Source organism: Typopeltis vanoorti, chromosome 3 (assembly GCF_054136105.1).
Source record: "Typopeltis vanoorti isolate ZY-2024b chromosome 3, IOZ_Tvanoo_1.0, whole genome shotgun sequence".
Taxonomy (NCBI): domain Eukaryota; kingdom Metazoa; phylum Arthropoda; class Arachnida; order Uropygi; family Thelyphonidae; genus Typopeltis; species Typopeltis vanoorti.
In genome coordinates this window covers 77,128,397-77,145,105 of record NC_143551.1, presented here as the reverse complement: position 1 = coordinate 77,145,105, position 16,709 = coordinate 77,128,397, and the positions used below count along the sequence as shown (strand labels likewise).

The 16,709-nt window shown below is 35.0% G+C and overlaps 1 protein-coding gene across 1 annotated transcript; it reads left to right on the top strand.

The window, feature by feature from the left end:
* The first annotated feature begins 382 nt into the window (after positions 1-382).
* Positions 383-15,239, top strand: LOC150108290 (core alpha-(1,3)-fucosyltransferase-like). The gene is made up of 3 exons (XM_090390438.1): positions 383-386; positions 6,360-6,809; positions 15,157-15,239. Exons 1-3 carry the CDS (start codon positions 383-385, stop codon positions 15,237-15,239), a joined length of 537 nt encoding a protein of 178 aa, XP_090246564.1.
* Positions 15,240-16,709: the final 1,470 nt, after the last annotated feature.

Genomic DNA, 16,709 nt, shown 5'->3' with positions numbered 1-16,709 from the left:
TTACGTACATTTAGGATCAGAACTATTGTTTGCAGCCTGTTTATATGTTTTCCTTTTAACCAGAATAATATTGATTAGCTGGATTTCAGAAAGCCATCTTTTAACGGCTTTCCAAGGTTCTTCTGCTTGTTTACAATATATCATTAGGTGGTATATTGTTTCCGGTTCCGAAGAAATTGACATGTTGCGTGCCCTTCGAAAGGTATACCTTTAGCAACTATCCACATCTTGGTTTGTAAACATGATGGACTTTAAAGAAAAAGGTTTTATATCTCGGATTTATTAGTAGCTTGAAGGCATTGTTTAATACAGGACTGAGTATGTTCTCTTCTTAATTCTCTATGTTGTAGTATGGGAAAGGTTGTTCTGCTTAGTTTGTAGTATGGGTAATATTTGTAGTAGTATGTTTGTATTTTGATTTATTAAGGTTTCGGTGCTGATGTGCTCTGTCATAAATACATATCTCTCCGTAAACATCACGAGAACTCTTCCATAAATCTCTGCCATTATGCTGATCATTCTGTGTGGGAAGAATTTCTGTAGGAATGCTATTTCATAACCGTGGTAGGACTTAGCGTTTGCTGTTTCTGCAATCTTCGTTGATAATTGCTTTCAAGTGCATATTGAGTAGCCCTAGGCCTCCGGCTTCTAATCCGTGAAAGAGTGTTGTTCTCCTCATTGGTTCGTACCGAGAGCCCCCAGATGTAAGTAGGTACACAGGCTGTGGATCTTGTCTCCCCATGGCACGGGATGTTATTAACTTTGTACCACAGGCGAGTGGATAAATGTGTTGCATATTCTTGCTTTTCCTCTTAACGATAGTTGAATGGGGCACATGGTATTTATTTTCCTCGCAACAGCTGCTTGGAGTTATTTCCACTACTCTTCATACGTTGTTCCTTTGATTTCTTCGTTTGAGTTGATCGCTCTGATGATTGGTTCTAGTATAAGGACGAAGAGGGCCATAGAGAATGTGGGGTCTCCTTGCTTCACCGAGCATTTCATCTTAAATTATGCGGATAGCTTCTTGTTCAATAGTACTTGGCTTTGCATTCTCGTAGAAAGTATTGTAGCCAGTTACTAAATTTTGGGGCAAATCCCATCTCCTCCACAACGTTGAATATATATAAATGGCTTATGGTGTCAAATGCCTTTTCTATATCTAAAGTCTAGCAGGACACAAAGTTTGTTGGTTGGTCAGAGTATAGTACTCATATACCGATCGTAATTGAGTAATTGTGTCTGCTATGTTTCTTCCCTTAATTGCACAAGTCTGTGCGGCCGATATTAATTTCTGTAGGTACTTCTGTATTCTATTGGACAGGATTTTTGAGATGATCTTCTAATCGGTGTTTAAAAGAGCTCTCTCTCTCTCTCTCTCTCTCTCCATTGCTTTATGTCTTTAATTTCTCTGGGTCTGAAATTTTCGGGATAAGTGTGATGTATTCTGTGTTGAATCTGTCTGGCTTTATTTGATGTTTCTTATATTTCTTGCGTCATTCTCATGAATAAATACTCGAATTTTTGAAAGTGGTGTTTGTAAGACCGTCTTCTCCTGGGGATTTTGCTGCTGCTGTTATCGGGACGTCAATTTCTTCCGTCTCCTGCTGGGTTAGCTTAGGTATGAAGGGGAGAGGAATTTGTTTCGGTCTAGTTCCTCGCTTTGTCTCTTTATATTTTAGATATTGTTCGAATGTATATGCGCTCTTCCTGAATGTATCAGAAGAATGCATGTATGGAACACAAAAATGTATTCAAATAAATTAGTTAATTCAAGTTTGGATCCGTCAACAAGATCAATTACATCTCCTCCAGATAGCCCATGGTATAACTGCTGCTATTAATTAAATTGCTTTTCGATTTTCTGTATCACTCCAAAGAAACGATGTCTAAAATCTCTGCAAAGATGCTTCTATGACCACTGATGATGTTTTTTCCTCAGCACGTAATACATTTTCAAAAACTATTGGAAAGTCGTTTATTATTATTATTATTATTATTTTAAATATTCTTGTACTGAATAAGATCAATGGAGAATTATACACCCTCTGTCCAAAAAGAAAACGAACTTATCGAAAATAGAAGAAACTAGTGGCGCCACCTGTTGTATCTTTTTGTTGTCGAAAGCGACAACCTTCGTTAGTGTTGTGTCAACTCTTTATGACATTTGTTTCATTAGAAGCCGAGTTATAGTGCCAAGAGTGACAGTGTGTTTTGACGAACAGTCGGAAAATGAGTTTCAAACAGAGAGCTGCGGTTGACTTTTGTGTTAAACTTGGTAAAAGTTTTACCGAAACGCATCAAATGCTTCAAAAAGCATACGGTGATGAATGCTTATCCCGTACTCAAGTTTACGAGTGGTTTAAGCGATTTCAAAGGGGGGTCGTGAGACGCTTGTGGACGACGAAAAGCTGGAACATCCAAAAACTGGACTGAGCAAAGTTAACATCCAAAAAGTGTGTGATTTCATCAAAGAAAACCCTAAATCGTCCGTGAAATTGATTGAAGATGAATTGGGGATTCCAAAATCAACTGTGCACAACATTATGACCGAGAGTTTAGGCCTTCGTAAATTGAATTCGCGATTTGTTCCCCACAAGTTGACCTACGACCAAAAAATGTATCGAATTAAACACTGCAAGGACCTCATTAAAACCGTTCGTAAGGACTCAAACTTCTTTGAAACGATCTTACTGGTGACAAAACATGGCGTTTTGAGTATGACCCCTAAACAAAGCGCCAGAGTGCTGGGTGGAGACCACCAGAAGAGGGGCATCTGGCCAAGACGGTCAATGTTGAGTTTTATCTCGGAGTTTTGAAGCGATTGATAACAAGAATTCGTCGCGTACGGCATGAATATCGTGACGTCAAAACACACTGTCACTCTTGGCACTATAACTCGGCTTCTAATGAAACAAATGTCATAAACAGTTGAAACAACACTAATGAAGGTTGCCGTTTTCGACAACAAAAAGCTACAACAGGTGGCGCCACTAGTTTCTTCTATTTTCGAAAAGTTCGGTTTTTTCTTTTTGGACAAAGGATGTAGTTGACAATAATATGACAGTAATAGTTCTGTATGATATAACTACTTCTTGTAAATCTTTTATATATAAAATAAGAAATCAACCAGTTTTCAATATATGTAATGATTTTAATTCTTCCTCCCTCTCATTATATTAGAAGAAATTGGGAAAGATTTATTATTACTGTATTATTATTATGATGATGATTCAGGCCTCCATGGAGTCAAAAGATTCATCGTAGGAGGCCCATCCCAGAAAACACAAAATCTATCATATAGTTCCTTGTACTCATTGACCATTCGTGTTCTCGCCACTCTATCAGTCAAGGCATTCCACGGTTCAACCACCCTCCATGCAAAGAAACCACTCTTCACTTTCTTGCTCATAGCTTCCTTTCGTAACTTCCAGGGATGGCCCCTTGTCCTCGCTCCTCCCCCCCCCCCCACCTGTTCCACCAAGCGAAAGAACTCCCCAGTGTCAACCCTGTAACTACCTCTCAACAGTTTAAAAGTCCCAATCATATCACCTCTCCAAGGGATTTTTACCAGATTAATAAGAGGACATTCCTTAAAGTTGTACAAATGTGTGAATGCTAGTAATAAGCTTAAGGTTAAGAACGATGGATATGCTGCTCAATAAGTCCTATTGACCTACCAATCTCTCGTTTATGAACTTAACATAAAAATAAATAAACAAACAAATAAAAAAAAATTAGGAAAACCTCCCACAATGACACTGACTCCATGAAAGTCACTATTATATAATACAGTATTTACAAATAAAAGAAATTAAATACTATATTCTTCCCAATCTTCATCATACTAATTTTTCTTGATTTATTTTGTATGTTTTTCTTAACCTATATTTACAGAAGCTCCTCCCCCAATCCCAAAAGTTATATCTCAGGTTCTTAAATGAATTTTTTTTATTATCCCCAACCACTTTTCATAAGAAAAGAATATTAGCGACCTCTGGCAGTATTGATTAAGTTAAGTGAGTTTTATTTTATTTTTTATTTTTTTATTTTTTTTAAATAGTTTTATTTAATATTATATAATTAAATTATTATAGTTTAGAACCTTTACAATAAAAATAAAAAATTTATTAAAATTTATTTATTAAATTTATTAGAAATTTAAAAAAAAGTAAAATGAAAGGTTGTATTGTATAATAATGTAAATAGTTTTGTAATAAATATTTAATTTACTCATCTTTATCAATGCTTCTTGTGACCCCTAGAATATTTTTTCACAACTCACAGCTTAAGAACCACGGAGTTATGTAATGAACAACCAAATTGACACTATCTTAAAAATGGACCTTAACAGTTTTAGTACAACATTTTGGGAAGGAACAGGGCAGAACTATATATAACTCCCATATGGATTATTGCAAAAACTTGGGACTGCTGAGTAAAAAAAAGATGCAATGATATGTACAAAAAACAAAAAATGATTTAAAATTATGAACAAATTATTGTTATCAAAGGTGAAGCTGGATCACCTCAAGAAATATCACAAGATTAACTAACATCAGCGCTTTTCTTGTTAAACAGCAGGTGATGGTATGCATTCTCTGCTAGCAAGAAAAGTTGACAATTAAAACCATACCACATCCATATGTCGTATATCACTGTTAATAAATGTGCTGGCCCCCACAAAAAACATGGACCAACATACATGTACATAAAAAACTCAGTTACCTTTTGATTTCCAAGTTTTACATTTTGCTTCATCAAACCACCATTTATGAAGATTCGTATATACAGATAGACGTCCAGAAGTGTCATATAGCTTTCTGCAAATTTCACAAGCATAGTGTGTGTGTTTTAACACATAATAATTTTTCTTGAAAGTTTATTTTGCATTTGGTTAGACTATAATAAACTTAGTTTAATCCTTTATCCAAGTGTGAGCAAACAAAGTTTGCGCCTGAGGGAATCTTCAGGACTGAGGAAAGGTAGTGCAACACCAGGCAACTAGGAGCAAAGGTAGACCAAGCTATCATCGCTCCTATCTCAGTATCTCCCATAATGCAAAACACATCTCCTTGCGGATATGTATAATGTTATGCATTAATGTTTGCTCACACTTGGATAAAGGATTAAACTAAATTTATTATAATATTTTTTTCCATTCAAAATAACTATTGTATTTTTTTATCATCTTTGGCAACTGACAACAAATATTGTGCTAATTCTCGAGGAATGAAATGCCAAAGCATCATTATAAGAGTTTGGTGGTTCAACTTTTGAATAATCTTCTGCTCTAAAAACAACAGGAATCATATTTGTTTCAAGTATGAAGAAACATTTTTCTGTTACATAATCTTTACAGATGGAATTCTCAAATGAAAAGTAAAAATATAATCTTTGGCTGGACTGTCGACAGGGTGTAGCATAAGGCAGCCTGCCTCACGGCGCCGATTAATAAGGGCGCCACGAAGACTTGTAAAGTCTTGAACAGTGGCGGCCCGTCCATAAACACTGCGACAATGCAGCACCCCAAGGAAAAAATGAAAAATTTAAATTTCGTTTGTGTTTATAAATAATAACAATGCTTACATTATATAAATAACATTATATAAATGCAATACAACATGTTAAAGGTTACAGCTTATGTTTTGACATTGCTTGAATAGTTAATAATTGGAATTGTTCGATTAACGCTTTAGATTACGAAACAGATGCACTGCGATATAACGCCGATATTCGTTTGCGCTTGTCATTGCACGTTACGTCATTCCCACATTTTATTTTTATTTTTAGTATCCTTATGCACGTTATTTCTATGAGATACGAAATGTTTATTATTGGTGCGTGTGCGTGGTGAACTATTTTTTATAAATCTTATTTTATTTTGTTAAAATAAAAAAAAAAATCAATCAGCTAACGCCTATGTTGTTCCCGTATAAGGAGTAGGCAGGGCCGTTTACCCTATCTAACTTAAAATAACATATAATTATTTATTTATTATAGATACAGGCTGAATTATGACGAGTGTCACTGTTGAAAATATGAAAAGAATTATATTTTTTCAGTTATCGTTACATGAAACAAATGCACTGCGATCTAACGCCGATATTCGTTTGCGCTTGTCATTGCTATTGATACGAAACTTTTATTATTGGTGTTTGTTCGTAGTGAGGATGAAATATTTTAATAAAGAAATTTTTAATATGTAAATTTATTTATTAATAAATTCGTTACTGATTAGGAAAAAAAAAGTTTATTTTATTTTATTTATTTATTTTTTATACGCAGCACCCCCACTTAAAATTTTCACCGGCCTCCACTGGTCCAGTGTCTAGCTGTCACATGATTTCCAACCGTAGCAGATGCTGTTATTTTTCACCTGAGAGATATTAATCTAGAAGATATGCCTCTAACAAAATTTTCATGCCAGTTATGGATTCTTCTACATCATGAATCTTCACCACGTACACCGAACATCCTAAAGCCATTGAATGGTCTTATGAATTGGATTGTAACATACAGACTTGATTCTGAAGTTGTATTAAACCCTGAAATCTTTCACAGTCTTAGTCCTGTTGCACAGCTTCAGAATTTTGCACTGAACAAGACCAGAATGGTGGCATGGTTTTCAAGTAATTGCCACACGCCTAGTAACAGAGAAGGTTTTGTTGAAGAGTTCAAGAAAAGCATTCCCGTTGATATTTATGGCAGCTATGGAGATAAAAAATGTTTACCAAAAATGTCCCAAGAGTGCTTTAATCAGGTTGCCAAAGAACAAGATCATCACCAGATTAGATCGCCCCCCTCAGGCAAACAATTAAATATCGCCCCTGATGGATTATAAGACAAAAAAAAAAAAAAAAATAAGAAAATCTCCAATTACTATTTTGTTTTTATTACAAGAGAAACATTAATGCAAAACAATTACATAATAATATTAATTAAATGTTTGCTCTAGAACAGTATTTCCCAACGTTTTTTGGATCATGCCCCACCTCAACGCCTCAAAGATTTTGATATCCCCCCCCCTCGCCGACAATGGTGAGTGTTTTGAGTGTATCAGTGATGAGGTGACGAATGCAATATCGTTTTCTAATTGATCCCCAAAATATTCAAATTGCCCCCCTGTGGGGAGTACGCCCCACGTTGAGAAAAACTGCTCTAGAATATCGCAAAATAAAACTGTTTATAAGCTCTTCTTAATTTAAATTATAAGGCATGTCCGCCTCTATCGATATAGTTGCTAGACTAACCAATTTTTCTTGGGTCATTGCTTTTCGCAAATAATTTTTAATCAGTTTAAGCGTGGAAAACTTCTTTCCGCACTTACTACGCTTAAAGGAATTGTTAACAATATCCTTAGGGCAGTGGTTACGTTGGGATTTCTACAAGATTTTAGTTATATATATATATACTGGGGGGGCTCCTCCCCCCTGACGCTTACTCCCCCCCCCCCCCGAGTTCCGGACTAGTAGGTCGGTTCTCCTTGAATTCTGATGACTCGAATTTTGAAGACTCAAAAGGGGGGGGGATCAAGATCAAGATAAGTATACCTTATCTTGATCTATGTAAGTAATAGCATTACTAACATAGCTCATGTAAGAACTATGTAAGTGATATCATTTATTTATTTTCTATGTTTTTGAGGTAAAAACAATCTCATTTTAAAATACTTTCCTATTTCTGTGATATTTGAGAAAGAGAAGGGGGGGGGAGTTAAAAGTGTATAACTCTGTATTAAAATTGTGCCATGTAGCCTGTATCTTCGCTTTTTACATTTGGAATGTAACTGCTATGTTTATACACTTCTTTATAAGCTAACTTCCAAAAAGATGTACATTTATTTGTACAAAGGCGATAATTTATACTCTTTCAAAATAAACCACTTCATCACAATGATGGTCCTGAATGTAGTCTCAATATTGTTTTAGTAATAGTAAACACGTCTGGGTAAACTATCATCTGGGGGTTGTTTTTGTCTTAACCTTGGTCGTGTTACCGTAGTTCTGCACTCACTTTCTGAAACCTGCTCTACATACCTGTTCTCGGTGACAAAGTAAATAAGTCATCAAGAACAGGTTAGCAATTTGTAGCTTTTATGAAACTCGAAAACCTTTTTAGAACCATGAAAATCTGAATGAAACATAATTGCTAAACACCTGGTTGAGAAAAATTCTGAACGATTTTGTGGATCTGTTTATTCTTTTATTAGAGTAACAGAACAAAATCTGATAATCAGTTTCAACGGGATTTCAGGTTTTCACAGTGTTAAAGAATAACTTATAAGCTAAGTATATACTGTACTGAAAATAACGTTAATTGACTTTTCTGGGAAGAAACGCGTGTGTAACCGGTGACTTTTAAAAACAACGCACTTTTACACATAATTACAATTTTTTCAATTACTGTTTGAATACTCTCTCTCTCTCTCTCTCTCTCTCTCTATATATATATATATATATATATATATATATATATATATATAGAGAGAGAGAGAGAGAGAGAGAGAGAGAGAGAGAGATGACTTACTTTTTCTTTCTGAAACCTGTTCTACACACGTAGAACAGGTTTCAGAAAGTGAGTGCAGAACCACGGTAACACAACCAAGGTTAAGACAAAAACACCCCCAGATGATAGTTTACCCAGACGTGTCTACTATTACCAAAACAATATTGAGACTACATTCAGGACCATCACTGTGATGAATTGGTTTATTATGAAAAAGTGTAAATTATCACCTTTGTACAAATAAATGTACATCTTGTTGGAAGTTAGCTTATAAAGAAATGTTTAAACATATCAGTTACATTCCAAATGTAAAAAGCGAAGTACAGGCTACATGGCATAATTTTAATACAGAGTATACACTTTTAACTCCCCTCTCTCTCTTTCTCAAATATCACAGAAATAATAAAGCATTTTAAAATGAGATTGTTTACCACAAAAACATGGAAAATAAATAAATGATATCACTTACATTGTTTTCTAAATTATATGTTTTTTGTATAATGAAACCTGTGGAGCATTCATGACTAAACATACACACGTAACCACAGTAATAAGTAAATATTTCGTCCTAGTATCATAGGACATCTTCAGTACAGTTAATTCAAACAATACTAGGAATTACATACAGTAAGGGCGCATGCTTACAATGGAATCTTTCTATGAGTGCAGTAGCGTGTTGTAGAATTAAATTAAAATATATCTAGATTAAAAATAATTACAATAAAATGAGATAACATATATAAATATTATTTTACCCAATTTAGGATGACAATTTCCCAGAGTTTAGGGATAGTAAGAAGGTGATTACGGTTCGAATTAGGCCTGTGACGTAGGGTTTCAGCACTTTCTTTATATTATTATTATTATTATTATTATTATTTGTGACACCTCCAAGGAGTCTGATGATTTTTTTAGTTGTTTTTGGATTGTATCCATTTTGTATGGCTGTATTTTTTGATTATTTCTAATTCTTGGTTTAAAGAATTAGAAATAATCAGTCCACTTCTCCACACATCAACCTAGAAACCCATAGGATTCCCATACCTTATATCCAAGGCATCTCCGAACGTCTTTCAAAAATTATGAAGAAATATAAATTGGCTGCTACCTACAAACTAATCAACCATATCTACAATTGGTTACCTTTTCCTAAAGACAAACTCTCACCTCTGATGCTACCTCGCGTGTACGAGGTCCCATGCTTCTGTAAATTGTCTTACTATGGACAGACAGGTAGATCCATTACCAACGCGTTTCAGCACATCAAGACCATATCCGTCTTATCAAACCACAGAAATCTGGCCTCGCACAACACGGAATTGAAAATCCAAACCATGGGATCCATTGGAAGAAGACTAAACTTCTACATAGATCTTCATATAAACATGAACCTTTATATAAAGAAAGTGCTAAAGCTCTACGTCACAGAACTAATTCGAACCGTAATCAGGTTCTTACTATCCCTAAACTCTGGGAAATTGTCATCCTAAATTGGGTAAAATAATATTTATATATGTTATCTCATTTTAATGTAATTTTTTTTAATCCAGATATATTTTAATTTAATTCTACAACACGCTACTGCACTCATAGAAGGATTCCATTGTAAGCATGCGCCCTTACTGTATGTAATTCCTAGTACTCTTTGAATTAACTTTACTGAAGATGTCCTATGATACTTAGGACGAAAAATTTACTTATTAAAAATCTTACTACTGTGGTTACGTGTGTATGTTTAGTCATTTCTAAATTATATGAATCTGTTAGCGTAGTGGGGAACAGAATTAAATTACGCTTATAAGCGTAAAGGGATTTCACTGTATACAGAGAACTTAAATATTAAACACTAGAGTCTATAAATATCGTAGCTCAAAAGGCAACATATCCCATAGTTCTCTCACCTCTACCAAAATTAAAAAAAGCGTCGAGAAGGTTATTGGAAACAAGTTATGTGACCGTTTCATAAAATAGTTCATTATTTTTCTTGATCACAAAGTAATGCCAAGAACATAGCTAGAATGGGATCCCAGTCACGTGGAAATCTAGTCCAAGGACTGAAAATCAGTCCTCATCTATGTGCATGTTCAGCTAGTCTATACCGTTACTACCGAGAAGATGATTATCATTAATTTGGCTGAAGAAGTTCACACAATGAAGAAGTAAACAGCATGCAAATTTGAAGTGAGTAAAGGGCTGTTAAGAAACTCACTTAACAACAACCAAACGTTATACACAGTATATTGCTACTGAAAAAGTAATGATCGATTAATGTAAAGAATATAAAATGTCGTAAATAATGGGTTCTTGTTCTTTATTTGTCCCCAAATATGAGCAGATTTTCATTGCCTGTACACTGATATCTATAATGTTTAGCTGCTAGCACGTATCATCTATTATTTGTACTATCATTCTTATTCCTTGTTCATTTTCCAATCTATAATCTAAAGCACATACCTATTAACAATTGTAACACATGAATCCGTCCCTTCCAATCCCAATTTATCCAAAGTTAAAATTCCTCCCACCATTTCTCTCTCCAGCAGAAGAATTTTAACTGACACAAATGCTTTAGTTTTTCACATATCCAAAGCAAATTATAGCAGCACTCTAGATTAGAATGTAACATATATCCCATGATTTCTCCCTTCTCTCCCTTACCTGATGATATTTTTGTTTGGTATAATTTTTCATCCTTTTGAAAATTTAAGATGATGTGAACCAGAGCTGTCTGTCCTAGTTAAAATAATTCTATGTGATTTTTCATTTCATGGCGTTGATCTCGACTGAGCCGACCTTTCCATGCCTCACCATTTGTGCGCTTAGGTTTAAAATTGTTCATCACTGACTTGGCGAGATAACTAACTAGGTTGTGAAAATTACGTTTTGAAAATGCTTAACCACTGTAGACTTACTAATGTTATATCTGAAATTATACGAATCATCTATACAAATTTCTGTTACCCTTTGAGAAGGTGAACTTATTTTACAAGAGAACAAACACAAAGCTGTTGAACTGAAATTTTCCCTCAAGTTTTTATATACTGGATTAATTTTATATATTGGACATTTATATACTGAATTTATTCTTGCATCAATTACTAGTCCGATATGTTCCACGGAACATACACAGGAACTTCGCTAAGAAAGGATACAATGATTACTTCAACCTTGATATCACTTCTGGATCCGACTTTCCCCCTGATGAAACCTCAATAAAGGTCGAAACCAATCTGGATAGTGGCTCTACCCATAATGCTTAGCATTATACACACCCAAAAGGATGTGTGCTTTGCATTATGCGATACTAGACAATTAATGTGAAGAATCATTAGCTTCTATATACAAAAAGTAGCTTAGTCGTGACGATACTTCACGGGAAAACTTTGTTTGCTTACACTTGGATAAATAATAAACCAAGAATATAATTTCTTGGCATCTTTAATTTAATGAACATCACTGTTTTCGAATCTATTGTTACACAAATACAGTAAGATCCCGTTTAACGCGATACAACGCGGTTTTTTCCGAACCCTAAAAAAAAAAGCACTAAATATTCCATGATTCGATATAACGTGGTTCTACTCGAAGCCTAAAAAAAGGGCTAAATTTACTCTGATTCAATTTATCGTTGTATTTCCCTTGATTCGTATATATTACGATTATTCCCGAACCCGAACCAATCAGCGAAAGGTGACGATTTGTGGTAGCGCTGTAATTCCCCTAAATCTATGTTTATCCTGTGTATTTGTTTTTCCCGTACATTGTGTAGTTGTTCATTGGCAGTGAAAAGTGTCCACGTTATCAATACGATTTGGGGTGCTGCGTAAAACGTTATTTATGCGCTGTAATCATCGATAGTATTGACAAAAATTCTATTTGTTCATTAAAAATTAATCACTACTATCATTTTATAAATTATTCAAAATGAATGGGTGTAAAGATGATAAAACAAAATTGATACGATAAAGCATTTCGCTCGTTATTAAAATGCAAGTGCTGAGGCGATTAGAAAAAGGTGAACGTCAAGTTGACATTAGAACCGCTTTAAATTTGTCTACTTCTACTATACGAACGATTTTAACAAACAAGGACAAAATTAAGTGTTCAGCAACCACAACGTCTTCTGCAACAAAGGTAACCGGATCCAGAAGCAATGTTTCAGAGGAAATGGAAAAACGTCTTTCCATTTGGATTGATGATGAAACCGAACGCAACATGTCATTAAGTCAGGCAATAATCATGGAAAAGTCCAGAAGGATTTTTAATCATATTCAAAAACAAAGAGAGGACACGAGCGAAAAGTTTGCAGCTGGCAGAGGTTGGTTCGATAGATTTTAAAAAAGAAGCAACTTCCGACATTTGCTTAATGAGAAAATAAGAAAACGACAAATGACATTAGACGACTTCATCACTAAAAAATCAAGAATTTCAGAAGAACCAGAACCTTCGACAGCACAAAAATAAACTGTATTTCTGTGTACGTATGTATGTATATTTGCAAGTTAATATAAAAATAACTTAAAATTAAAGTAAAACTTGTTTATTCTTGGTCGCGTATTCCCCATATCCCTATTTACTAATTAAAATGACCACGTTTAACGTTGTTTGTTTAGCGCTGAGCATCCTGAGCTACACATATCTGAGCTACACTTATCTTGCTACACATTTACGGTGTCGAAGGGTGACCTTTGTTAATCTCAATTCTTTTTGCTAGAATATGTAAACGTTACTACTTAAATGTATTTGTAGTACTAATTAAAAATAGAAAGGTGCATTTTTAAAACATTTTTAAATGTCTATAATTGTGTCATGGAGCACTGGACTCTTCTTGATACTTTTCAAGAGGCTCTTCTCAATTAAAATGAATGATAGTTTGTTCAATCTATCTATCTGTCTGTTTTTTTTTTTTTTAGCTTGTTTGCTGAGAAGGTTCTTTTAACAGAGATGAATTGAACAGCACAAATTGTTACAATAAAAGCGCAGAGTTTGATAACTTCAGACTAGACAACATCTAATCCTGAATATGTTAAATATTTTAAAGTTCTGATATGCAGGTCCTCTTAAATTCTGATGACTCGTCAACACGATTTAATTACCGTAGCATTGAACACACCCCCCACCCCATGTAATTTTTATCAGAAGCTCGAATGCACGTTAGAAGTCTGAGTACTCTTGAAACGAATCAAAATAAATAGAAAAAAAAAAGGAAGAAATTCTAGCTTATTCATTTCGGAGAAGAGATTGGTTATACGTTATTTCATTGTATCGAATACTTCACAGTAGAATCTGCAGTATCATGCTTTCTTATCATTTTCAATATTTAATTCGTTGTCTTCTGTCTTGAACTTCATCTTTAGTCCAACCAACTGAAGAATGTTCATGTTGGCACTGTTTTCAACCATATTTACATGAATGGAATTCATGCACCTCCCATAAACGGACGCCTATTTCAGTATTCCTCTTTATGTGCATACTGAAGTAGCTCATCGCAGCAACCTTCAGAACCCAGAGGCAAGATATTTAAATGAACTTTCAAAGTGGTCTCACACTAATTCGATTCGTCAGGACAGAGGAAAGATATAGCCAGCCTGGTTGGCAAGTGATTAGCGTACCCGCTCTCCAGCTAAAAAGCTTGGAGGTCGAATCCCACTGTGGGCATGGATGTTTGTGATCGCCTGTGAAAACACTAGTGGTGGTGGTGGTGAGCAGTAGATGGCGCTGGTGTAGATGATGATGGTAATTGAGGTTCGCTCGCTGTAGTTGGTGAATTTAAGTGGTGGAGACGGAGAGTTGTAGAGGAGGTGTCCTCCCTCGATGAGTCTTTGGACTCCTTGGAGGTGTCGCATAATAATCTTATCCTTCATGTAGATCACGATACAGAGTGTAGCGGCCATATCAAATACCTTCAAAAGAAATTAAGAATAGCGAAACTATTCCAAATTAGACATAGCCCCGCCTCGACATCAAAAGTCTGTCTGCTATATTAACCTTTCTGTAAACTAATAATGAGAGAGAGAGAGAGAGAGAGAGAGAGAGAGAGAGAATTGTCCACTGACAAATTAAAACCGTAACAACTCTTCAGGGTCAGTAGAAAGCCAGTAAGAGAGCTTGAATAGTCCTTAAGACATTTCATAGCAGTGCAATGGCCCCACATTAAAAAAAGAATATCGACCAACATCTAGAATCATCTTGCCTCATCCAACACACAGGACCATATTTCTAACACCTTTGGCAAGGCATATACGTGTATATGCTTTGCCAAAGCATATATACTTTGAATGCACTGTTGAATGCACTTTCAATGAACAAGCAAGTGATCTCTGCCTATGTAGATCTTAGGAATGCCATGTGCACTCTGTATAGAATAAACAGATGAGATACCCTAGAAATTACATCACACAATACAATTACGTGATAATAAATTGTCAGCTACTTACTGTGATATCTTCAAACACGCAACCCAAGTAGTATTAATATATAATAATTTTTACCTTTCATAAATTATGCCACACATTGATGACATGATACGATGTAGTAAGAATAAGTAACGATAATGCATCTGCTGCATTGATAAGTGTTTGAGTGTCAACGGAATAATGAAGTTCGTGAAATGAGAATTTTTTTTTTTTTCATGTTGTTCTATTTTAGAATATGAATGGCAGGCATCCTTTATAAGTGAGATAGATAGTTATCCTGAAACATATGTTCGTAATCTTGGGATGTCTCTTTAGTGTTTATTCTAGTTTACAATGTATTATGCACATTAAATTAGCCATAACGAACAGTACAGTAACGAGAGCATGACGCGCCTGTGGCAAGTGTCTAACTTGCGCCCCCCCAACTCAAAAATGACCAAAATTTGAAAAATGTAAATGTAACAAGTTAAATTTTACTAGATGCAATATGTTAAATGCTTACTATTAACCCCATCAAAATGAGTTGCATTGTGTTGCAGAATTTGCAACACAATGCAACTATGTAAAGCGGAGTATTGCCGAAATTTAAAAATACAATATAAAATAGCGGACTTTTATATCTATTTATTTATTTTTATTTTTTACGTTTTGCACCCCAAATCTAGTTGCGCCCGTGGCGGGCGCCTCTTTCGCCACACCCTCGTTACGGCACTGATAACGAATATCAGAAGAGGAGGAAAATGTAATATAATATCGACTTCGGTCTGTTCACTTAGAATTTGTTGGTGAGTGTATTGAACGTTACGTTATATGATATCGATCTACTGAAAGGTAAATAGCTAGTCTCTAAAGTAGTTATTTGGATATGTCCCTTTGTCTAAAAGGTCTGTGATGACTGTATCAATGGCAGATCCAGCTTCACTTCTGGTCTTACGAATGACAGAGGAAACTGACGCATGATGGAATCGCTAGTGGGGTTAGATACATTTCGGCAACGAAAGAAAGAGTTTTATGTTGTATACACATAAACCTTGATCTTGTTGATAATTTGTTGGAATTCAAAATGTGATACCTAGATAAGTAAAGTGAAAGAAAAAAATAATAAAGCTGATAAATGTGAGAGCTGATGAACATTCTTCCTTTGTATGTTTTCTACTTGTCATTGATTTTCATAAGTACAGACAGCCAGTGTCCAACTACCGAATGAGAATGTTTATCACATCAGCTCTCACATTTGTCAGCTTTATTATTTTTTCTTTCACTTCACTTATCTAGGTAGCACAACGACATCCATTCCCCCCCGTTGTGCATCCATGCATTTATGGATGCACAACGGCATCCATGCATTTATGCATTGCTCTTCTAATTTCTGTGAATAGAAGCCTATCATTTAGTGAGATCACTTGAGCAGTTATTTCCTGAGTAGTACCATAATGGATGACGGTATAAATATGATCTAATGGAATGGATTGGATTGGTTAGAATTATGGATGTAGCAACTGCGGCTACGAGTCCATCTATTATATCTGTTAATTTTGATTGTTCTCCTGGCTAAGTTTGCCTGTGTTCGAACCAACTGAAAAATTGGGTACGTAGATCAGGCGTAATATACTTAGCCCATTTCTTTCTTTCTTTCTTTTTTTTTTTTTTTTTTCAGTTTGTTCGAGAGAACATAAATTAGATTAATGTTATTAATCCTTTACTCAAGTGTGAGTAGGTAAAACTTAACACAAGTAACTTTACAGCTAGGCTTATTTGCAAACCTTTGTTTGTTCTCTTGTTTGT

Bases quoted from the DNA above. Each gene is read 5' to 3' on its own strand.
- LOC150108290 (XM_090390438.1), top strand. The intron at 6,810-15,156 runs GCAAACAATTAA...GTTCTATTTTAG, and splicing joins GATTAGATCGCCCCCCTCAG to AATATGAATGGCAGGCATCC.